General features: G+C 40.9%; 1 protein-coding gene and 1 pseudogene across 7 annotated transcripts in view; one reads left to right on the top strand and one right to left on the bottom strand.

Moving 5' to 3' along the window:
- The window catches only part of ABCC4 (ATP binding cassette subfamily C member 4), a 291,475-nt gene extending 285,368 nt beyond the window's left edge, over positions 1–6,107 (top strand). For all 7 annotated transcript variants that reach the window (XM_031655600.1, XM_009192090.4, XM_009192089.4 and 4 more), the window contains one exon: positions 4,270–6,107. In XM_031655600.1, coding sequence (XP_031511460.1) covers positions 4,270–4,377 — 108 coding nt within the window. In that variant the 3' untranslated portion in view covers positions 4,378–6,107. The remainder of the gene's footprint in view (positions 1–4,269) is intronic.
- A 498-nt stretch (positions 6,108–6,605) lies between these two features.
- LOC116270668 lies at positions 6,606–6,704 on the bottom strand (annotated as a pseudogene).
- Positions 6,705–25,436: the final 18,732 nt, after the last annotated feature.

Here is a 25,436-nt window from a genome sequence, read left to right as displayed (position 1 = left end):
CATTGATCGCGGGATGCCATGCCAGCATGGGCTGGCTGAACGCGATGGCTGGCGACCGCAGGGCTTAATAACGCGATTTTCGCGCGTTAACGGGCTGGCGAGTACGCGATAATGCATGCCGCCACCCATTACATGCTGCAGGCATGTACATCATCAGTAACGCTGATCCAGTATACGGACGCCGCATTAATGCCAGTAATGCGCGCGGCCGCGCGCGGATCCAATTAATTGCCCGTCCGCCTTCACCGTCTGATCCGCATGCTGGCATTATTATGACAAGAATCGCATGCTGGTAGCGCTGCATGCGCCAGACACCGGATTTATAATCCACGCTGGCACCACGCTGGCGATTGGTGGGGTGTGTGGGAGTGTGGGTGGGTGTGTGGGGGTGTGTGGGTGGTTGTGGGGGAGTGGGTGGGGGTGGGTGGGGGTGTGGGTGGGTGGGTGGGGGTGTGTATGTGAAATTGAGAATGCATGTTTTGGCTTTCTTCCTCCTTAGCTTACAGAATTGGGCAATTGCAATCTCTCTTTTGTCAGGACTTCACCAATGTACATAGGTCAAAGATGTTTCTTTTTGATTGTTTATTGACATACCTTAGTGTTCCTCCAGTTAATTGGAGAACTTTACTTTCCTATGATTGTTGAGGCCGGCTCTTCATAGACATCTTCTCAGCCTTGCCACAGCTCCACTGGTTCCAGCTGCATATGGCAGCCCCTCATGATACTTTACCATTCAGGCTCTCCTGATTTCACAAAGATTTAGCTTATTTTTTATTAATGAATATCTTTGATGCTTAGAGTGGTTTCTGAAAGGGAAAAGAGAGAAAATTCATTACTCCATTATCTTAAAAGCAGAAGTCCTTTCTAAGTCTCCATTACTCTTTGACTTTGACAATATTCAAGCCAATGATGTACACCAAAATTAGACTGGCTTGAAAAATGATGAACTTGAGGCCATGAGAGTTACTGTGATTGAATTAGGGCCATACATATCAGTAAAAATGAACTGACAGGGTCTTGAGCCTGAATTCAACACATCAGATGGTATCTTAGGAATGCAGTGTCAATCAAAGCCCAGTCGCTCTCCTTTGTCCACATGGGGGAGCTTGTATTGCTCTGTTGATTTTAGTAAAATCTAGCTCTGTTATGGTGGCTTCACTGATGAGCTAGAGTTTAAATACTGAACTTAGTTTCAACCTACATTAGAGGAACTATAATGGAGCAAACTCAAGAAAAGAAGGAAAAGAGGGACAAGGTTTCCCATACTCACTGATACTCTTCTTGCCACAAACATGAATGCTTATGGCATTGTCTCCCTTAAGCTTCACAGTCCTTCTAACCTGCTGTTATTATCCCCTTTTGACACATGAAAATGCTAAAATAAAAGAAGCTGAGTAACTTTTTAAAAAAAATTTTATTGGCCGGGTGCGGTGGCTCAAGCCTGTAATCCCAGCACTTTGGGAGGCCGAGACGGGCGGATCACGAGGTCAGGAGATCGAGACCATTCTGGCTAACACGGTGAAACCCTGTCTCTACTAAAAAATACAAAAAACTAGCTGGGTGAGGTGGTGGGCGCCTGTAGTCCCAGCTACACGGGAGGCTGAGGCAGGAGAATGGTGTAAACCTGGGAGGGGGAGCTTGCAGTGAGCTGAGATCCGGCCACTGCACTCCAGCCCGGGCGACAGAGCATGACTCCGTCTCAAAAAAAAAAAAAATTTTTATTTATTTATTTATTTTTTGAGACAGAGTCTCACTCGGTCACCCAGGCTAGAGTGTAGTGGTGTAATCTTGGCTCACTGCAATCTCTGCCTCCTGGGTTCAAGTGATTCTCCTGCCTCAGGCTCCTGAGTAGCTGGGACTACAGGCGTGCACCACCATGCCTGGCTAATTTTTGTATTTTTAGTAGAGATGGGGTTTCACCATACTGGCTAGGCCAGTCTCAAGCTCCTGACCTCAAGTGATCCGCCTGCCTCGGCCTCCCACACTGCTGAGCTTACAGGCGTGAGCCACCGCGCCCGGCCTGAGTAACTTTTCAAAGCCACCAGTTCAAAGGTGTTCATACTCCGACTTCTATGATCTTTCAGTTCTGCCTTTCTGCCTCCCAGGTTACCATATTCACTCAGTTGAAATCGTCTCAGCCACAGCTTTGGGATTCTGTAAAGATAAAAGATGCACCAGAGGGTTTCCTAGATGCTTTGTCTTCATCCTTCAAGCCAGGCGATACTGCCACGTTCTGTGTACTTAGGGGCCACTTCTCTGCGCAGCGTTCATCATGACACCCAACACTAATGCGGCAGGTTTTCAATCTGTTGTCTGTAGCCATTAATCAGTTCCTGTGATGTAGGCTATTGTTATCTCATGTTACAGATGAGGCAGCTGGTAGAGAGAGTGGTTAGGTAATTTTTCCAGGATCAGCAATGAATCTCCAGAGAGCTGAGACTGGACCTGTCCATCCCACACATAGCTTACAACATGAGGGCTTTGCTAAAAGTGGTTCAGTAATCTCAACTCCCTTCATCACCTGCACTGTAAAAAAGATGTTTTGTCTCACCTGTGCTGTTACCCATAGTGTGTTATAAAACCTGGTAGCAGAAGAGAAAACAGAAAGGTCAAATCAAAGACTATATACACAGGATTTGTTTCTGACTAAGTATTTCAGACCATGAAGCTAAGACCATTTGGGTTTAAAATTGCTAATAACAACACTTTCTTTATATAAAAAAATACATCAAGAGGGTTACACAGAAGGAAGCATCCTATTTGGGGAAGGCTATCAAGCAGTAGAAAGTGATGTGAATGTCTATTTGTTCTTTTGGTTGTTTTTAGTTTCACTAAGGAATAGTCTTTTTGGAGTATATAAATCTATAACCGCACAAAATATGGCTAGCTTAAAAAAGTGGGAGAGGGAGATGATATGAAATTATCCCCTGAAAAGTCTTGTTTTTGAACACTTGCATTATAATGGAAATAGCCTCAGGTTTCCTCTGGTAGCATTCCAGCATTATTGGACGATTTATTTTCTCCTTAAGTGACATTTTAATATATAGTGTGTTATATGTAATGTTTCTGGAGTAACAAGCATGCAAGAAGTGAGAGAAAAAGAAAGTACACTTAATATGTAGGCAGGTGTCTCAGCACTTTCTTTTTTGTATGTGAAGCCCATTATCTCCAGTGATAACTTTGTTGACAGCACCCACTAATATACTCGGAGCAAGATTTTATAAAATAGATCCAGAATCGTATGACTAAGAGACCCAGCTGACACGTGTCAGCCTCAGATAGTTGCTACATTTTCTGTTTTAAAGACTCAAACAAAACTTTTCACATTCTTCTTTGGGGAAAAAAAAAAATTACATTTGAAGTCCTTTTTCACCCAAACACATTTTGAGATAAGAGCTCACAAGTCTTGACATTATTTCATTTTGTTATGCGCATCTGTCAAGGAACCAAGATACGATACAGCTACTAAAAACTGATGATCACGGAACAGAGAAACTTGACAGCATTTCATTTCCTTTATGTTCTGATTATACATTTATCAGAAAACCTGTATCTCTTCTAGTTCAGCTAGAAATTGCAAGAATTCAGGAACTCAAAGGCTTGGCAAAGAACTGTCCTATTATTTGGTATCATCTTACATTTTAGAGAAGTTGCTTGGTGGAGTCATTGTTAAAGCTTTTGCTTCTCTTTTCATTATTGTGGGCCACTATCCACAGACCACATTTCTATAGGCCCTATAACTGCTTTGCCGCACAAATTAAACGCTGGGATGTTTCATACATATACGCCAGCATTTCAATGCTTGTCAATCAGAGTTTATAAAATATAGGGATTACAACTTGATATTAACATCCAAATCTATTGTGCTCATTTTATGTCTGAAAATGAGAAACCCTCGTGCAGACGCTAGATTTCCCAGCCTCTTTGTCACCCTGTTTTTAATTTATCTCCAAGTTTTGAGTCAGTAAAATGATTCTGCTTATCAATTTAATACAGAGATAAAACATATCTATGAATCAGAGTGATCGGAACTAAAATGGATCTACAGGTTGTTTGGTATTCAACCCAGCCCTGCTGAGGGTTCTAGTGGGGCTAATTCCTCTGTACAGTACATTCATCCCTGTTCTTAAATTGTGCCTCAGTGAGGGATATGATCTGCTTCACATGAAGAAGTGGACACAGAAGTGCATTGTTTCAGGGAGGAGGACTTTAAAATTTTGAAACATTCTTTTTATGCTTGCCTTTTTTCTTTCTTTCTTTCTTTTTCAGGTATACTTCAAAAGAAATTATCCACATATCGGTCACACTGACCATATGGTTACAAACACCTCCAATGGACAGCCCTCAACCTTAACTATTTTCGAGACAGCACTATGAATCCAACCAAGATGTCATGTCTGTTCCGGAGGTGTTTTCTGCTAGTTTTTTGACTATGTAAACCACATTGTAATTTTTTTACTTTGGCAACAAATATTTATACATACAAGATGCCGGTTCATTTGAATATTTCTCCCAACTTATCCAGTGATCTCCAGCTCTAACAAAATGGTTTATTTTTATTTAAATGTCAATAGTTATTTTTTAAAATCCAAATCAGAGATGCAGGCCACCAGTTAAATGCTGTCTATCAGGTTTTGTGCCTTAAGAAATGACAGAGTCAAAGCTCATTTTTAAAGGAGTAGGACAAAGTTGTCACAGGTTTTTGTTGTTGTTGTTTTTACTGCCCCCAAAATTACATGTTAATTTTCATTTATATCAGGGATTCTATTTACTTGAAGACTGTGAAGTTGCCATTTTGTCTCATTGTTTTCTTTGACATAACTAGGATCCATTATTTTCTCTGAAGGCTTCTTGTTAGAAAATAGTACAGTTAAAAACCAATAGGAACAACAAAAAGAAAAAGTTTGCGACATAGTAGTAGGGAGTATGTAACCCTTACTCTCCACCAAAAAAAAAAAAAAAAAAGGATATATGTTTAAAGGATAGAAGGACAATATTTTATCCTATGTTCTAAAAGAGAAGGAAGAGAAAATATTACTTTCTCAAAATGGAGGCCCTTAAAGGTGCTTTGATACTGAAGGACACAAATGTGACCGTCCATCCTCCTTTAGAGTTGCATGACTTGGACATGGTAACTGTTGCAGTTTTAGACTCAGCATTGTGACACTTCCCAAGAAGGCCAAACCTCTAACCGACATTCCTGAAATACGTGGCGTCATTCTTTTTTGGATTTCTCATTTATGGAAGGCTAACCCTCTGTTGACTGTAAGCCTTTTGGTTTAGGCTTTATTGAAATCCTTTCTAAACTGCATGAATAGGCTCTGCTAACATGATGAGACAAACTGAAAATTGTTGCAAGCATTGACTATAATTATGGAGTATGTTCTCAGGATGCATCCAGGGGTTCATTTTCATGAGCTTGTCCAGGTTAGTTTACTTCTGACCACTAATAGCATTGTCATTTGGGCTTTCTGTTGAATGAATCAACAAACCACAATACTTCCTGGGACCTGTTGTACTTTATTTGAACTGTGGGTCTTTAATTTTTCTTGATGGTGGTGGCTGTAACATGTTGAGTTCAGTTTACTAAAGGTTTTGAAGTGGAGTCTCATGACCTCTCAGAATAAGGTGTCACTTCCTTGAAACTGCATTTATGTATATAGACATGCACACATGTGCATTTGTTTGTATACATATGTGTCCTTCATATAGGAAGTTTTTTGACTCATCAGTAGAGAGCAACAGATGTTTTATTGAGTGAAGCCTTAAAAAGCACACACACAGCTAACAACCAAAATACATTGACTGTAGTAGCTGTTCAACTCCTAGTATTTAGAAATAAATGTATGGTTAATGTTCAGTCCAATAAACCACACACAGTAAACGTTTATTAATAGTCATGGCTCGTATTTTAGGTGACTGAAATTACAACGGTGATCATAATGAGGTTTGTTAAAATGTTAGCTATATTCAAAATGTCTATATGTTTATTTGGACTTTTGAGGTTAAAGACAGTCATATAAACATCCTGTTTCTGTTTTAATGTTGTCATAGAATTTTTTAATGAAACTAAATTCAGTTGAAATAAATGATAGTTTTCATCTCCATTCAGAGATCTGTATTTCTGTGCTTCGAGGGATTCCTGACTCATGTTCTTGCTGATGAATGCCAATGAGTTTTCCTGAGATCGAAAAATATGGGATCAAAGGATACCTTCTATCATCAACTGGTTCTCTTGGCGAATTAGGTGTACCAAATATTCTAACGGGTAGATTTCAGTGGGTTTCAGACAGTTTGAAGCAGTTGCTATTTAAACAAGTCCATCTGTACCCTTCTAGGAAGAAAGAGTATTAGCTTATGCCTCAGGCTTGAGCAGTATTAAATGGTTGAGGTTTTTGCTTTTGGTTTTGGTTTTTAAGATGACTTTGTCCAAAACTAACAAGAAACGTCTATTGCTGTTACACTGAAATCACTATTAAATAATGATTCTCAAAGTGTGGTCCCTGGACCAGCAGCATAGCGCATCACCTGGGAACTCATTAGAAATGCACATTTTTGTGCCTCACCCCACATCTACTAAATCAGAAACTCTGGTGGTGGGGACCAGGAATGTGTGTTTTAACAAGGTGATTTTTTTTTAAGGGGCCATACTAATCTTCTCTGTATCATTACCATTTTAGTATATGTGCTACTGAAGCGAGCAACCTAAGTGTGATTCTGATGCAGGCTAAAGTCTGAGAACCAGTACCACAAACTATAAAGAACTCTTAAAACTCATTAAGAAAAACACAGAAAACCCAATTAGAAAAATGGATAAGAGATGTGAATGGGTATTTCACAAAAGAGAATATCCAAATGGCCTCCCAAAGTGATGGGATTACAAGCGTGAGCCACCGTGCCCAGCCTGGTATAGAGATTTCTAAAAAAAAAAAAACCTAAAAATAGATGTCCCTTATGGCTGGGCACAGTGGCTCACGCCTGTAATCTGAGCTCTTTGGGAGGCTGAGGCAGGCGGATCACCTGAGGTCAAGAGTTCGAGACCAGCCTGGCCAATATGGTGAAACCCCATCCCTACTAAAAATATAAAAATTAGCCATACATTGTGGCGCATGCCTGTAATCCCAGCTACTCGGCAGGCTGAGGCAGGAGAATTGCTTGAACCCGAGAGACAGAGGCTGCAGTGAGCCGAGGTCACGCCACTGTACTCCAGCCTGGGTAACAGAGTAAGACTCTGTCCCCCCCACCCCCCAAAAAAAGGATGTACCATACAAACCACCAATCCCACTAACTGTGTATTTACCCAAAGGAAAAGAAATGTATATATTTCTTTCATCAGTATATCAAAGGGATACCTGCACTCTTGTGTTTATCATAGCACTATTCACAATAGCAAAATATGGCATCAACCTAAGTGTCCATCAACGGATGAAAGAATTTTGTATATGGTGTGTGTGTGTGTGTGTATATATATATATATATATATATATATATATATATATATATGTACCATGCAATACTATTCAGCCACAAAAAAAAGAATGGAAACATGTCATTTGCAGCAACATGGATGGAACTAGAGGTCATTCTGTTAAGTGAAATAAGGCAGGAACAGAAAGACAAATACCACATGTTCTCTCATACTGGAGCTAAAACATTTAATCTCATGGAAATAGAGAATACAGTGATAGATACCAGAGGCTGGGAAGGGCGGGTGGGTGAGAGAGGGAGGCTGGTTAATGGGTATGAACACAGGTAGAAGAAAGAAGTTCTAATGTTTAATAGCAGCCTAGGGTGACTGTAGTTAGCAACAATATATTATATATTTCAAAGTAACTAGAAAAGAGGACTTGAAATGTTACCAGCACATAGAAATGATAAATACTGAAGGTGATAGATACCCTCAAATACCCTAGCTTGATCATTACACATTCTATGCATGTAACAAATACATGTATCCCATAAATATGTAATTTAAAAAATATATACTGTGTATCAATACCAGAAATGCTAGATGCTTTTAATAACACTTTAAGTGGTTGATGTCTTGTGAAGAAACAACTTTAATCAATTCAATGAGTCAGTGAATTAGATTTATTATGTAGTATTGTTCAATTTAGTGAGTTGAGTTAATGTTAATTTATCAGCTGATTAACTTGTCCTTATGTACTGCAATGAAAATCCGTGTTCTTCTTTCAGAGGGTTTGACTGTGGAGATTTTAGAAGCCCGTCTTCTCAAATCTCGGTATTTGTTTCAAATCCTATTCTCAAAAGATTAATGATATTCAGAATCGCATGCCCTGAAGTGTGTTAGATTTTGCACCTGAATGAACGTGTAAGTCACTTCCCACAACCAATTTTGTTTTAGTGTTTTCAAGCTGTGCCTTTACCTAGAAAACTGTATGACATTCTGGCCACCACAGCTCAAAATAACGTCTTTATAATTCCACAAATGTGATATGCATTACTAATGGACATATTTTACTAAAAGCAAAGAGAGAAATCTTTCACCTGAAATAAAGAAAACTAAGAATGTTCAACAAGTAATGCTCATCCTAAAAACCATGTCTCTGCTCAACCCAACTTATTCACCAAATGGTCTAATTCTCAAATCCTCATTCTTTGAAAATTGAGTAAATGTGTGTCAATAAAATACTTCCATCTTACTTGGTAAATAATATAGTTATGGACTACATTATTTCCCAAATACAGATTGAAAAACAAGTAGTTTTCCTCAAAAATTGAAACTCATGGTTTAATTTCCACAAAATATGTTATATGTGTTTTAATGGATATGTTGATCCTTATCAAATGGAAGTTTTCAACCCAGAGGTTAACTCATTCACACACAGAGTCCTTGTTTCCACTATTTTATATTTGATTTCAGGATTTAGAAATAAGTGTTAAGATTCTGCAGAAGCTAGACAGGGGGTGGGAAGAAGTAAGTCTTACGAATATAACTAATTTTCAAGTAAAAATCCTCCCCAAGCCCTAGAAGCTTCTTTGGTCTGTGCTGCAGTTTGATTATGTGGGATGCAGACTCTGAGATGGAGTTTGGTGTTCCGGATGTTGATTACAGAGTTAGCCTTGGGATTGGGATTAATCTTTGTGTAATCAAGAGGGAAGAAGCAGGATTGGGTGGAGGGAGAAATCAAGCTGGAGTGCTAGTCAGAGAGACCAGCTGACCCCACCAGGAACCCTGGAGCTAAAATGGTCAATGAGGGTCATCTGTGTGCCAATGGCCAAGGCTTTCTCCCTCCACCTTGATTAGTCATTGCATGTGGGCTGTCCCCAGAAGGGCTGACAGCAGAAGATTGCCCAGCAACTAAACCTCCAGCAGCTGGGACAAGTCCTTGAAGGGGGTGATGGGTGACACATCTCCATGTCCACCACAGTATATGTTCCAGCTGTGGAGGGAGATTATTGGAGTGTTCAGTGGCAGAAGACTCCTGGTGATTGGCATTTAAGTCAAAATGAATTGCCAGTTGACAAGAGATGGCTGATTAAGTGATTGTCTTCAAGAACCTGTGACCTGAAAAAGAGAAGAGAAGGTCCATGTAGGGGAAATATCCTGGTTGTCCTTATTCTCTAAAATCAGCAGTGTTCATTTATTCCAGGAAGTGATCTTAAGAGCAGTCTTCAGATTGGTTAACTCCTATATATGTCTATAATACCCTGAGTACCCCTCATTACAGTGAATCATAGATGGGGTCTGCAGTGTACAGGACTCCTGCTTAGAAGGACCCAGCACTAAGTTTAATGCCCTGTTTTCACCATCTAGAGATTCTGAATTTTTAAACAAAGGGCCCTGCTTTTTCATTTTGCACTGGGGCCTATAAATTATGTACGCTGCCCTGAGTATTTGTGGTTCTGTCTCCTCTCTAAACCATGAGCTTCTGAGGACTTGGACCATGCCCTGTTCATTTTAAAATCTGCATCTTCTAGCACAATGTCTGTCACATCGTGGGTGCTCATAAATGTTTGTTGAGTGAATGGATAATGGCTGGGAAGAAGCCTTCCTTTAAACTATAATTCTGAGATTTAAAGGGGTATCCTAGGGTAGTAGAAAGATCCCTAGTTTGGGGGTCAGTCACATATATCTGGCTGCCAATTCTGTCTTAGCTACTCCCTAGCAATGTTGGGTGACCAAAGAATATGCTGTCCGCCAGGGCAATAAATTGGGACTGTCCTTGACAAATGGGGATATGGCCACCCTATAGCCAGTAGCCTTGGTTACATGCTTGGATAAGTTTCTGTCTCTATGAACCTCAACTGCTTCATCTGTAAAATGGACATAGTTCTTGAACTTGCACAGTTGCTTTGGTTGGGATGATTGGTGGACCAAGAGCATCCAACAGAACAGAAAGGTTAGGACCCAGAGGGAAATGCATTGAGTTTGGATAGTAAGAAGTTCCCCTTCTTCCACCATGAGAGGAGAGTAAGATAAATGTGGATGAAGGTAGGTTTGTAAACTGTAGAAGGTATTTCAGGGGATCCTCACCATGGTCTAGACCGAACTGTTCTTACTTTACATAGAGTTAAAATGAAACAAGCACACGCAAGAAGGAGCCCAAGCTCCGGAGTCTGCCGTCCTGGATCCAGATGCTGGCTCCTCTGTGCAGTGGCGGCCTGGGTTTGGATCCAAGTTCTACTACCTATTAATTATTGGCCCTTGGGTTGGGAAACACACTATGCTTCCATTTGTTTTCTGTAAAATTGAGATTGGGGTAGTACTTTTCTCAGAGGGCTGTTGGGAAGATGAAATATGAAGGACATACTCTACAACAGTGCCACTCAAAGCATCATGGTCTGCGGGCTAGTGGCAGGCCACGAACTGTTCATAACCTCAGGCCACAATAAGTACAGGAATTTCAGGAAAGCTGTTAGAAACCTTTATAGGCTTTTGACTTCGCCATGACATCCAAACTCATGATTCGGGGACTCCTTGTGCAGCAGCCAAGAGTTTGTTGAACTTGGATAATGAGGCATGTGTGGTGTGAGCAGCACATTAGCCATGCACAGTAGAACCACTTATTAGTTTGCAATGCATTGAAAAGTTAAAATAATTAAGTAAAACCTATTCTTAACCCCAGATAATTGAGAAGCACCATTTTAGAACAATGCCTAGTGTGCAATTAGCTCTCAATAAACACAAGCCTCTTTATTAATCAGGGAAAAATCATACCATGACTTATGTGTTTAAAATTGGGCTACATAGACTTTCAAAATGCTCTACTATATATTAGCAATATTTTAAAACAGCATTAAAAGCTTAAATCCTGCTCATGTTAATTAGGGATGTGTAAAGTCTAAAAGTATTTTAAAAACAAAATGATGCTATGCATATGTTTATACCAAGTCTATTCTTGAATTAACAGCATGATCTTGATGTTGAAGGCAATAGCTGGGTACACGTCAGGCCACTTGTAAAAGTGGGGAACATGGGGTCGGCTGTGGCAGCTCATGCCTGTAATTCCATCACTTTGGGAGACCGAGGCAGGCAGATCACCTGAGGTCGGGAGTTCGAGACCAGCCTGACCAACATGGAGAAATCCCGTCTCTACTAAAAATACAAAAATTAGCCAGGCATGGTGTCCTGAGCCTGTAATCCCAGCTACGTGGGAGGCTGAGGCAGGAGAATTGTTTGAATCCGGGAGGCGGAGATTGCAGTGAGCCAAGATCGCGCCATTGCACTCCAGCCTGGGCAACAAGAGCAAAACTCCGTCTCAAAAAAAAAAAAAAAAAAATGGCGGTGGGGGAAACACCAGTTGATATGCAGGGTGTCGACTTTCCTTTAAAAACAGAAAGAATGTGGGTTAACTGAGGTTTTGCTTTTTAAACTTAATGTTCTAAAAAAAAAAACCTCATCTTTTCAAAAATAAAGTAGCAGTGTAGGTTGAAAGCTGAGAGAAACATGTTTATTTGAATTTAGAACTAAAAAATAACAAAAGAATAACATACCCTGGCCCTAAACGACCTTCACTTACACTCCAGTTTATCTCACTTATCACAGTGGGGGTCCACATCGGGATTATATGGTTTTTCAAGAAGGACCAAGATAAAAACTTAGATAAACTGCGAATACTTTACAGAAAGCTTACATTGGAAAGTTCTGGCTAAATTCAGTATTTTGCTCAGCAACCATGCGCATAAAACAACCAATGCACAATTATCCGTAGCAATAGATAGAAAGCCTTGGGTGTTGCAAAATGGCGTTTGATCCAAAAGTTACTCATATTTGACTTTGGAGGGCATTATGAGAAATCTTTGAAAATAAAATTTTGCAGACTACTTAGAAAAGTCAAAATGAGTCACGGCCGGGTGCAGGGACTCACGTCTGTAATCCCCGCACTTTGGGAGGCTGAGGTGGGCGGATCATCTGAGGTCAAGAGTTCGAGACCAGCCTGGCCAATATGGTAAAACCCCGTCTCTACTAAAAATACAAAACTTAGCCAGGTGTGGTAGCACACACCTGTAATCCCAGCTACTACTCCTACTCTGGAGGCTGAGGTGGGAGAATCATTTGAACCCAGGAGGCAGAGGTTACAGTGAGCCAAGGCTGTGCCACTGCACTCCAGTCTGGGCGACAGAGCAAGACTGTCTAAAAAAAATAAATAAAATGAGTCTCTGCGAAACAATTTATATCACATTATTTTCAGTAAAAAGAAGAATCAACAGAGGATTGAGGTGGGGGTTTTTTGGTTTTTTGTTTTGTTTTTTTTTCAAGACAGGGTCTCTCTCTCCCCAGCTGGAATGCAGCGGCACAATCATGGCTTACTGTAGCCTCAACCTCCTGGGTCAGGTGATCCTCCCACCTCTGCCTCCTGAGTAGCTGGGACTACATGCATATGCTACCATGCCTGGCTAATTTTATTTTTAAATTTTTTGTGGAGACAGGGTCTCACTATGTTGCCCAGACTGGTCTCAAACTCCTGGGATCAAGCAATCCTCCCCTCTCAGCCTCCCAAAGTGCTAAGATTACAAGCATGAGCCACTGCACCTGGCCTAGACTGAAGATTTTTAAATTCCATTTTATAACATAATTAATTAAAAATAACCCATGAGTTCATACTGATTCGAATAAGACAGATGAAGATAGATAAGTAGGTAGGCAGGTAGATAGATAAGATGATAGGATGAGATAAGATAGATGATATTTAGGTAGATAGGTAGATATATAGCTAAGTCAATGAATGGATAGACAGACAAATGGAAAGGAAAGGTCTTTTAGAATGTCAACTAATAAATGTAGAAGGATTGACAGAAAAAGAACCAGGCGGAAGCCATCATTGTCATAAATAATTCAGATAAAATTCAACATTGGCTTCTAAATGAATATAGGGTGGACGTTTGGGTGGGAACAAAGTATTTGCATGAACAGAAAATATCTTCTTGTATTAACTAAAAAGGGAGGAATTGTATCTTTATAGTAGAAGAATCTGGCAGACATCACCCTAACCAGGTGACCAGAGTTAACATTAATAGGACCAGTAGACACCCTTGTCTCTTGACGTGTAAGGCAATGACAAAGACACCACTTCTGTGTTATTTCTTTCTGGCCCCACCCCCCAAAAAAGCCAAACCTGGATCAAATCAACAGAAAAGCCCAAATTGAGGGCACTCTATAAAACAACTTGCCTGTACTCTGAAAATGACAATGACCATTAAAGGTTTAGTGTTTCAGATTAAATGGAAACTTAAAAGACATGACAATTGTGTGATCCTGGATCCAAAAGCATGCAATAAGGACAGCACCGAGACAATTAGTGAAATTTGAATAAGAACTGTGTAGTTGATCATAAGTTGTATCAATGTTACATTTCCTGAATTTACTCATTCTACTATGTAAGTGAAGGTCCTTATTCTTAACGAAATACACATTGAAGTATTTAGGGTAGAAGGGCTATGATGTCTGCAACTTGGTTTCAAATAGTTCAGCAAAAATGATTTTTTATATATATATGTATACATGCACACACATCATATATACATACACACATATATAACAATATACACATTATAAACACATATATACATATAATTTATATATGATCCTGGATCAGAAAACTACCATCTATTTATCTGAGAGAAAGCAAATGTAGGAAAAATTGCTGAGTGAACCTAAATGCAAACTCCACAGGAATTTACTGTATTATTACTGCAACTTTTGTACAGATTTAAAAGTTTTCTCAAAATAAAAAGTTAAAGACAAACATTAGTCTGCCACAGCTCAGCCCACAGACTAAAGAATCCACATCTAGATAAGCAAGAGTTGACTATATGTGGTGTTATAAAAATCATCAGACAAGTTTTAACTTTGTGAGTATGGTTTGCACAGCTCCCTCCAAGCTGAAGGGCTTGAATCTAGCTTTAGGCAAAAGCACAGAAATATGCATACTTCTGTGGAGAATGCATGTGGAGTCAAGTGCTGTGCAGAACCTGGACACAGAATGCAGGTAGATCCATGTGGCCACTCCCTTCAACAACAATGGAGTGAATGATACGATCCTGGAAATCTGGCTCATCAGTGATTCTGCATTTGACATTACTATGCTTTGAAAAATCACATGATGCTGTATCTTGCCTAGATGGACAAAAATAATTTCATTAACAGAAGGGATCTGGATGATGCTGCTCTAGCGATAACAGAGCAGTTAGGAGAAGATGTGTCTCCACCAACAGTTGAAGGGCAAAGCGCTGCCTCTTGCCACTCAGCAGAAGCCATATGGATGATCCCAAACTCTGTATTTTGGTAGAAATTCATTTTATACAGGAGGCTCTCTTTTTTCCATGATAAGCAGATGTTTCCACCTGGCCTTGTGCCAGTCAAGTTTATTCTGGTGTGCACTTTCCTAATATGAAAATCAGCTAACTCCTTTTCATCAGTTTTCTGAAAGACCTGGTTTAACTCATCTGACTCTGCCAGTAGTGAACTTTTTAAGAAAGTAACATCATAGTTGCTACCTTTTTGGCACGGTCTCACTCTTGCCTAGGCTGGAATGCAGTGGTGCAATAATGGCCCACTGCAGCCTTGACCTCCGGGACTCAAGCGATCCTCCCGCCTCAGCCTCCCAAGTAGCTGGGATTACAGGCATTTGCCACCACCATGCCCCCTAATTTTTTTTTTCTTTAGAAACAGGGTCCTACAATATTTTCCAGGCTTGTGTCAAACTCCTGGGCTCCAGCCATCCTCCTGCCTCGGCCTCCCAAAGTGCTGGGATTATAGGCGTGAGCCACTGCACCTGACATTGTTGCTACTTGTAAATGTAGTAACCAAGCCTACAAGCAACCAGGTGAAGGATATTGACTCTACACTTCCTAACCTCCAAATAGGAAACAGTTTCAAAAAAAAAAAAAAAAAAAAAAACCTTGAGAAACGGGGGATGTCTGATTTGACAAAACAGAAGTTAACATTTCTGGTCATTTTAAAGTTCTACTGAAATCTGTAAATTTCATTTGCTAAATATATTTTGTTTTTCTTTGTTGTTTTAATAGCGAATACAGTGAAAATGAGGGAACGCTGTATTCTCCAATTTGCAAGGGTTCTTGCCAACGGGCACTATTCACTATTAGCAGGAATACAGCAGAACAATCACTGTCAAACATGCTGGTAAAAGTGTGAATGATACAAACTTTCTGAAGTTTGGTACATATGTCAAGGTTCTTAAAATGTTCCTATATTTTGGCTCAAAAATTTATCTTCCAGGGATCTACACTATGGATATAAATTCCAACAAAAATATACATTAACAGATATTTTTACAATATGATTTATAATATCAAAAATGGAAACAAGCTAAATTCTACAGTCAAAATTTGCTATGTTCATGCAATAAAGTATTAAATAGCCAATAAAACAATCTTTCCAAAGATAATATAATGATGTGGGGTGATATGGTTTAGCTCTGTGTTCCCACCCAAATCTTACCTCCAATTGTAATCCCCATAATCCCAATGTGTTGAGGGAGGAACCAGGTGGAAGTGATGATTGGATCATGGGGGCGGTTTCCCACCCGCATCTCATCTCGAATTGCAATCACCATAATCCCCATGTCGACGGAGGAACCAGGTGGAAGTGATGATTGGATCATGGGGGCGGTTTCCTCCACGCTGTTCTCGTGATAGTGAGTGAGTTCTCACGAGAGCTGATGGCTTTGTAAGGCAGTTTTCCCCGCTCTTGCTCGCTGTCTCTCGCCGGCCGCCATGATTGCAGGTTTCCTGAGGCCTCTCCAGCCATACGAAACTGTGAGTCGATTAAAGCTCTTTCCTTTATATATTACCCAGTCTTGGCTATTTCTTTATAGCAGTGTGAAAATGAACTAATACGTGAGGTAAGTAAATACCGTTTTTTAATATTAAGAAAAACTACCAAAAATTATATTTTATACGCATGTTTGTATCTTTAAAATTCTGAAATTAATAATCAAAATGTTAATAGTTATTTCTGAGTAATGTGATTGTCACTGATTTTTATTTTTGTAAGTTTTTAAAATTTTCCAAGTTGTCTGTAATGAGCATGGGTTAATTACAAGGTCCTGAAATTAAGTATGGAGAAGTTACAGTGCCTCTTTCAGTTAGAATGAACTTGTAAATTTAAATTGTATTTATGAATAATGCCTTACCTGTCCACAAAGAAGTTCCTAGCTTCAGTATCTTTACTGCAGACACTCCCTTAGCACATGAGTTGAATGGTTGTTCAGAAAAGTTTGGTATCATGGTTTGAACGATCTTTTCATTGTTCCTGTTCTCTAGCAATATCTGGCAAATCTCAATGTATTCCCATTAAAAAGACAGGCCATGTGCAAACTGGATTTAGTCAGGCACTCTACATACAAAAACCATTTTTGAATGGCACTTTTAGGACAAATAATGATTAATTTCTAAACCTTTGAAATATTTTAAAATAAATACATAAATATCACTGCCAAAGAGTTAGCAGTGTTGAATGCAACCTACTTTGTGTCAATGCAACTTCTAAAGTGCCGCAATAAAGGTCTACTCTAGATCAGATCTAGTTTTTACTAAAATTGTGGCTCCTAAATTGCACCGTGGGTCTGGATTTGCTGCCACATGTTTTTTTGGGAGGTACCTGAAATCAGTTATCAGGCAATGAGAAATGGTTAGGCACATTTTCCTGAGACACTTGGTGTTTCCCCAGATTGTAATGATGTTCGAGCTTCTGATTTACATGTGTAGGTGCAGAAATGCAGATGACAATTAGGAACCTGAAACAATAACTCATTTTGGTGAAATTTCGACTTCCAAGTCTTTCTCAAGCACCTGCAGGGTGAGGACTGGTAGGTAGACTGTATCAACAAGCCAGCCCAGCCTCCGAGCTACCCACCCATGGAGGAGGACTGGTGAGTTGTCTGTAGGTAGCTTTTTGTTCTCTTCCTTACTTCCTCACTTTTGTTCTCTCTCCCACCCCTAGAACATGACTCCAGCTTAATAGATTTCCTGACTACTGGTTTTTGGAATGAAGATAGCATTTTTGAGAACAAGTTGTGTATTGTGGTAATGAATACATGATTAATATCACTATTGATTTCATCAGTGCCAGGAGCCTCTTCTTAAAGGCTAGGCTTTTGATTAGGTAGCTGCCCAGGTATTGTGCTTGAAGGAGCCCTAGGAAAATCCTTGATGCAAACGATGTTCCCTATTGATGCTTGGGGGCGGTGGGGGGGCATCGTTTGTAATTTATTCATGCAGATATCTTGTGCTCTTTTCTTGAGGTCCTCTTAAAAAGAAGATACTGCATTTTTATAAACATGCATAATATGAAGTCACCAACACTTCACTGAGAGTCAGTTTATCAATTGCTTTCTCCCTAACAGAAGCAGCAATATGATACCACATGGTTTGGGGGAGTGGGTGTTTTTGATCTCTTTGGAAGGGAAGAACTCATCCTTGGTAAACATGACAGAATCTTCATCAGTAAAGATATTTCAGCAATCAGGTTGCGTAATAATATCAAGTCATAATAAGTAAATCTCCGAAATCCTGAAAAAAGGCGAACAATAGGTAACACATTGAATTTGCCTTTTAACCATTCAACTTTGTGCAGCCAGATACACAAATTTGAACACTATCCACCTGCCAGTTTTGCTTAGTAAGCCAAATTATCCCTCAAGTGCTCTATGGGTAAGAGTTGGTTGAGGGATCTTGGAAGGATTTGACTTGGAGTTCATCGTTTTTGGGAGAAGGAAGTTGGAGAAGCAGACCTGCTTGGTAAAGAGAACTTTAACCTGCTTAAGTGGCAGAGGGGAGTATTTGAGGGCAGCCAGGTCTCATTCCTCAGAGCCTGGCTAAACATGGTGTCTGGACCATAATGGAAGAATAATCAGTGTTGGTTGAAAAAATGAATGGCTTTCATACTGAGTGTTAGCTGAACAAGTTGAATTCTGTTTGTTCTTAGTGTTAATCCTTGTTTCAGGCAAACAAATGTCACTGACATCTCAACATCAAAAAATTCAGGTGTAGTTTAAACTTTTAGACAACTGATTAGAGACTATGCATTTATGTGCTAAGTGTGCTGATTTTTTTTCTCTGCGTTTTCTCTGCTTTAATGTAGAAAGTATCTACTATAGGTAGGGCCCACTCCTATTTTCTGGCCCAAGGCAAGAGCAGGAATGGAGCCCCACACATCACATGTCTAAATAAACTATAAGTAAAACTATAAACCAAGCTAACAAAGTGTTAAATAAAATATGTGTTAGCCTGCCACCTTGACAATCCTTCCTAATTGCCTGGCTCAAATTGAATTTAGAATTCTTGGACTCTTGAGTTTTGTGCTGAACTAGGGAGGCATGGGAAGAACTGTCCATGCCCACAGCCCCCACGTGGAAGGGCCTCATGTGTGCAAGTAAAGACATCCAGAAGGCACAAGCAATTCTGCCACCCCTCCCTAGGCTCACTAATGAGCCCTCTCAGGCCCAGAGCTACTCACACTGGGTGTGTTGCCTGATGCTGTCACTCTTTCGAGGATAGACTCGGGCAACAGGCCCACACAGGTTCTTGAAGTGGGCTGAGGCCTTTGTGCAGGCCATTCTGGGATCCTTGCTACACTAAATAATCTAGATCATTGCTTCTTTAATTGCATATAACCCACCTGGAAATCTTACCAAAATGCTGTAAATCTGGGTCAGGGCATTTCCAGCAAGCTCCCGGGTGATACTGATGCTGCTGGTTCATGGACCTCACTTTTGGTAGCAAGCGCCTAGAAGGAATGGGCTTTAGCTGGATTTGCTCTCCAGGCGCTCAGACCCCATGGGGACCAAAAGGTCCGGGGAGAGCTAGAAGGGCGTCCTCTACACTGTGGGTCCCAGGGCAGAGGCCTCTTGACACTTCTTTGCTCACATCCCCATTGCATCAATGCACTCTGTTCCCACACTGCTGAGCCCTGGTCCTCCCCAGCACTCTGCCACCGCCAAGCTTTGATCTCCCACTCACTGTCCCTAAGTCAAGTTTCTCTTGGCTCCTTTCTCCACCTTCTCCCCCCTCCTTCCCCCGCTTTTCTCTTACACCAGAAAGCAAATGTAAAATAGCATTTCAAAAATATTAAAAATGAGTGCTGATGAAACCATGTTTGTGTTTTCTTGGACTGTCAGCAAGCAGTAAGGATACTCGCAGACACCGCCTCTCCCCGGCCTTGCTGTTGTTTGTGAACAAAATCATATCTGCTCACCCATGAGCCAGAATCAGGATTTCCAAACACAAATGTTTGCTGGATTTGGGCAGACTGGGTTTTTCTCCCGTATTTTTATTTTGACAAGGCTATTAGGAAAGCTGCTATTTCATTATCTAAAGGAATCAAATCAGCTGCTAAAAATAAACCCTGCAAGTTTTTATTACCATGGGGAAATGCCTCTCCCCTCCCTGCCAGTTTCTCTGATGAAGCTTAATCCTTCAACTTGTGTTCAAGTATTTGCACTGTTTTTGAGTTCTTTTCTTCTTTCCAAGGCTGCTTTTCACTATTGGCCTGAGTTATTTGAACAGGTGGCTTTGCACAACCTACGCTAATGTGAGGCTTTTTGTCTGCTTTCAGACTGCACAGGGAGCCATTTCAGGGACAAATGTGTCTTTCTTGCTAAACTATTCACACCTGTCTTGATAACCACCCTTTGCAGAACTAAAGTACCATGCCAGAGAGGGCTTCCTCTCCAAGGGGGCGCATGCTCAGCAAGGAAAAGATACCGCATGTGTCTTTTTTTCTCGGGCCTATGATAAGCAGCCCCAAGGGGATTGTTCTGTGGCATGCGGCCCAATGTCCCCTGGTTCCGTAGGAAGTGAGTGGTCATTGAAGCTCCCCGCTGGGCAGGTCAGGGGCTGGGTGCACGTGGATGCGCGAGGCTTCCATGGGGGCTTGGCCAGGCCACAGTCACCGGTCTGAGACCGGTTCCCCGACCCTCTGTACCAGGCCACTTTCGGCGGGAGCGTCGGCCCCGGGCCGGCGGGGAAGCAGAGTGCGCCGCCTCTGACACAAAGCTGGGCCTGGCGCAGCATCCCAGGCGGGCGCCCCCAGATGCTTGGCGCGAGCGCTGCCTGGCTACGGATCACAGGCGCCTGCCCTCCGCCACTGCCGGCCCGGGAGCTGGCCTGCCCCCTGGAACGCGATCACAGGCTGGGGCCCCGCGGGCAGGGAGGGGCGCGGGCCCCACCCGTGGGGAGAGCGCTCACTTGCTGGCTTGTTCCCACGGGGAGGTCGGGGCTTCTCCCACCTCTCCTGCGGGGATGTGCTCCGCCGGTGGGAAGGGGCGCGGAGAGGAGAGTACAGCTGGGGCCAAGGTGCTTCGGAGTGGCGGTGTGGACACAGCCAGGCACGGCCACGTGGTGGCCACCGGGTCTGAAGTCCTGACCAGGGATGTTCCGTGGGTGGGATTTTTTTTTCTTTCTTCTTTTTGCATCTGCACCCTGTTAGTTCACGGATAGCAAGAAAAGAAAATGAAGCGTTCAGGGAATAGGTGGCAAGGCATCCCTGGATAGAGCTTAAAGGGATCCGGTCCTCCCACAAAAGTGGGCCTGATGCTGCCAGGTTCCCTTCTGGCCGCCACGCCCCACTTGTGTGGTTCGTGGGCTCCTGAGCGCCTTCCCTCATGTTAGCCGCAGGCACCCAGGGCAGCCGTGTGTGTACACACACACACACACACACACACACAATCACAGGTAACCTTTTGGGACTCTGGGCACTGCAAGGAAGGTGAACGGATCACTCAGTTACCTACCATGATGGTCCATCCCTTGTCTCAGTAGGCCAAGGGAGATTGGCAGCTGGTTCCCATCTAGTGGACAAAAGCCACAAAGAACTGTGGAGATGGAAGCATCCCCTCGGTAAATATGCTCACCAGGCATCACCTGTAGACTAAACCAAATGGAATGTCTAGAAAATATGTAGTGTTGTTTTTCAAATTCACGTAGGAAATGGGATTCATAGAATACAATTTCACTTTGAAGTATTAATGAATTCAGGGTTGCTCTCCTCCAGGAGCATCTGCCCTATTAATAAAGCCCAGTGGTACAGGCATCCTGGTGCTAGTGGAGGGAACTGTGCCTGCCTTTCCAACACTCATCCACCCCTTGCTCTCACAACCAGTGGCTGCTACTTGTCTTTTTTTTTTTTTTAATTAATTAATTAATTTATTTTTAAATTATTATTATACTTTAAGTTCTAGGGTACATGTGCATAACGTGCAGGTTTGTTACATATGTATACTTGTGCCATGTGGGTGTGCTGCACCCATCAACTCGTCAGCATCCATCAACTCGTCATTTACATCAGGTATAACTCCCAGTGCAATCCCTCCCCCCTCCCCCCTCCCCATGATAGGCCCCAGTGTGTGATGTGCTACTTGTCTTGAATGGGCTGAGGCCAGTGGTTCACAAATCTGGCCTCACATTAGAATCAGCTGGGAGCTTCAAGAAATTCAGGTCCAGCCACTCGGATACCTGTTAACATGGGATCTCTGGAATAAGGGGTGATTCTGATCACAGAGTTGAGAACTACTGACCCAAATCATCAGAGGCGTATCATCCCCTTGCTCAGAGAGGAGCGGTAGAGGCCCAAGCCAGACAGCACATGGGAAGAAAGGGAATGGCAGGGAGGGCATATTAGAAAGGAGGAAGATCTCAAAAAAGGGGGAAAATAAGTTATTTTTTTTTAGGTGCAAAGTTTTCCGTGCATTCTCCAAATATTTTTAACCATAGAACACTAAAAATTATAACGTATTGACAGAACATTATCAGGAGCTCTTAATCGTGTGCATGTGGGTTAAGGAGAGAATAAAAATGTTATCAGATTAAATGCATGGAATTATCAAAATTTTATCAAATGTACTCATTTAAAAGTGAGTTTATTAAGGTATGTGTTACATAAAATGAAATTCACCAACTTTTAATGTTCAGGTTAAGTTTTGCAATGTATGCAATTATGTACCACCATCATAATCAAGATGTTCAACAGTTCCATCACTACCAAAAGTTACCTTGTGCCTCTTTGCAGTCAGTCCATTTCTACTTCTAGCCTTTGGCAATTGATCAGGTTTCTATCCCTATAATGTTGCCTTTCTCAGGATATCAGATAAATGGAATTATACAGTTCATAGTTTTGAGTCTGGCTTCTGTCCCTTAGCAAAGTGCTTTTGAAATGTACCCACGTTGTTGCACTTATCAGTAGTTGGTTCCTGTTTATGACCAAGTGGGATTCCACTGTATGGTCTTATCACAAATTGTTTATCAATTTATTGGTTGGTGGATATTTAGGTTGGGCTGAAGATAAGTCCATATCCTAATCCATAGAATCTGTGAATATTTCCTGACATTGAAAAAGGTGTGACTGTCAGAGGTCTTAAGAGGAAGAATTTATCCTGGATTATCTAGGTGGACCCTAAATGCCATTACATGTCTGGGTGGACCCTAAATGCCATTACATGTGTCTTTATAACAGAGGCAGAGAGAGATTAGAGACAGACACAAGGAGGGGAGGTGATATGAAGATGGGGCAAAGAGAGATACAGTCACAAGCCAAGGAAAGCCAACAGCCACCGAAGCTGGAGGAAGCAAGGAGTTATTCTCCCCCTAAAGCCTCTACAAGAAGCAGGGCCCCGCCTGTACTTTAATTTTGAACTTCTGGCCTTGAGAACTGTAGAATAAATGTGGTATTTTAAGCAATTCATGAGAACTCTAGTTTCTTTACATTCTTACCAGCGCTTGTTATTGTCAGCCATTAGTTTTAGCCATTCTAATGGGTGTGTAGTGGCATCTCATTTGGTTTTAGTTTGCATTTCCCTAATGGTTCCTGGTGTTGAACATCCTGCCTGTGTTTATTTGTCATGTGGATTATTTATTTTTTGTTTTTTGAGATGGAGTCTTGCTCTGCTGCATGGAATTATCAACATTTTATCGATGTACTTATTTAAAAGTGGGTTTATTAAGGCATGTGTTACATAAAATGAAATTCACCAACTTTTAATGGTGGAGCCTGAAAGGCTGGAGTGCAATGGCATAATCTTGGCTCACTGCAACCTCCACATCCCGGGTTCAAGTGATTCTCCTGCCTCAGCCTCTTGAGTAGCTGGGACTACAGGCGTGTGGCACCACGCCCGGCTAACTTTTGTATTTTTAGTAGAGACGCGGTTTTGCCATGTTGGCTAGGCTGTTCTCGAAGTTCTGACCTCAGGTAATTCACCCTCCTCGGCATCCCAAAGTGCTGGGATTAAAGGTGTGAGCCACCATGACTGGCCAAGGATTTATTTCTTTTTGATATTTGTACATATTTATCGAGTACATGTAAAATTTCATGACATGCATAGAATGTGTAATGATCAAATCAGGAATTTGTATTTAGGGTATTTGTCACCCCAGTATTTGCCATTTCTACATGTTGGGCATATTTCAGGTCCTTTTTTTCCAGCTTTTTAAAAAGTACAATGCATCGTTGTTAACTGTAGTAATCTTCTGTGATTAGAACTTATTTTTCTATTTGTTTGTACCCAATAGCTGACTTCTCTTCATCCCTCTCTCCCACTCACACACCTTTCCTGGTCCCTGGTGTCTGTCGCTTCACTCTTTACCTCCAGGTGATACTTTTTTTTAGCTCCCACATGCGAGTGGGAACATGTGATATTTGTGCCTGACTTTGTAGATTTTTTTTTTTAGTGAAAGGTCTGTTCAAATCTTTTGCGTAATTTTTGAGTTGTATTTTTATTATTGATAATTTATATGCTTTTAATATACATTATAATGGAAAATTAACATAAATTTTTTATTGAAAATGAACTATATCAAAGATAAAACAATCTTTTTGTTTATGCTTTTTGTTAGGAAACACAAACATTGAGTAGGTATTTAGTGAACTCTATCTTACATCTCTATCAAGTATTAGTGTCTGGAACAATGGGACTGAGTCAGAACTTCATATCAGCTGCAACATCAAGTCTATTCATTCATTTTGTTTTTGTTGGCGCACAGAGAGTGTTGTAGCAAAGAGAAGGAGAACACAAATGGTGCGTTTTGCAATATTTGGGTACCCTTGCAATGGGCTGCTCCAAAAATCATTAATTATTTCATCTTGGATAGCTCGCCTTCCAGTTTTTCAGGATCCAGGGCTGAAATTATTCATCTTCATTCTGAACTGTTCAACTTTGTGCTTGTTCAGAGCCACACAGTTGGCTTTTGATTTTAAACTGCCATCTTTCAGATACCTCCATGTGGAAAGTTGAGTAGAATACATGTTTTAACATATAATGAATATTGAATACTACTACAAATATGTGCTGAAATGACAAGCTGGTAGTTATCTAATAGCTTGAACTGACAAATGCTGCTGGCATATCCGCAGGCGCCATGCGGTCACACATCAGGTGACCTTCTCTATTCCTTCCTGGCTTCCCCAGGTGTACACTACCATTTTTAAAAGGGACCTAATTATATTTTAATTAAAACCTCTGTATTAATGTATTTAATATTGATCTGTATTACATATGTAATTAAAAATATATTTTAGAAGAAGATACAGTAACCCCCAGTATCCAATGGAAGGACTGGTTTTAGGACCCATTGTAGATAGCAAAATATGTGGATGCTCAAGTCCCTGATATAAAATGATACAGTATTTGCATATAACCTATACAATCCTCTCATATACTTGAAATCATCTCTAGATTACTTATAAGACCTAATATAATACAATGTAAATGTTATGTAAATAGTTGTTATACTGAATTTTTTTGAATTTTGTATTATACTGTATTTTTATTAAATTTTATTGTATTGTTATTGTTGTATTATTTTTATTGCATTTTAAAATATTTTCTATCCAAAGTGGGTTGAAACTGTGGATGTGGAACACGTGGATACAAAGGGCTCCACTGTATATCCTTGCATAGAAATTAAGAAAGAAACAGCTGCCTATTAAGGTGACAGTCTGAGAATCTTTTTGTCAAGCA

Source organism: Papio anubis, chromosome 15 (genome assembly GCF_008728515.1).
Source record: "Papio anubis isolate 15944 chromosome 15, Panubis1.0, whole genome shotgun sequence".
Lineage (NCBI taxonomy): Eukaryota > Metazoa > Chordata > Mammalia > Primates > Cercopithecidae > Papio > Papio anubis.
The sequence above is the reverse complement of the archived record's forward strand: the minus strand, read 5'-3'. Positions and strand labels throughout refer to the sequence as shown.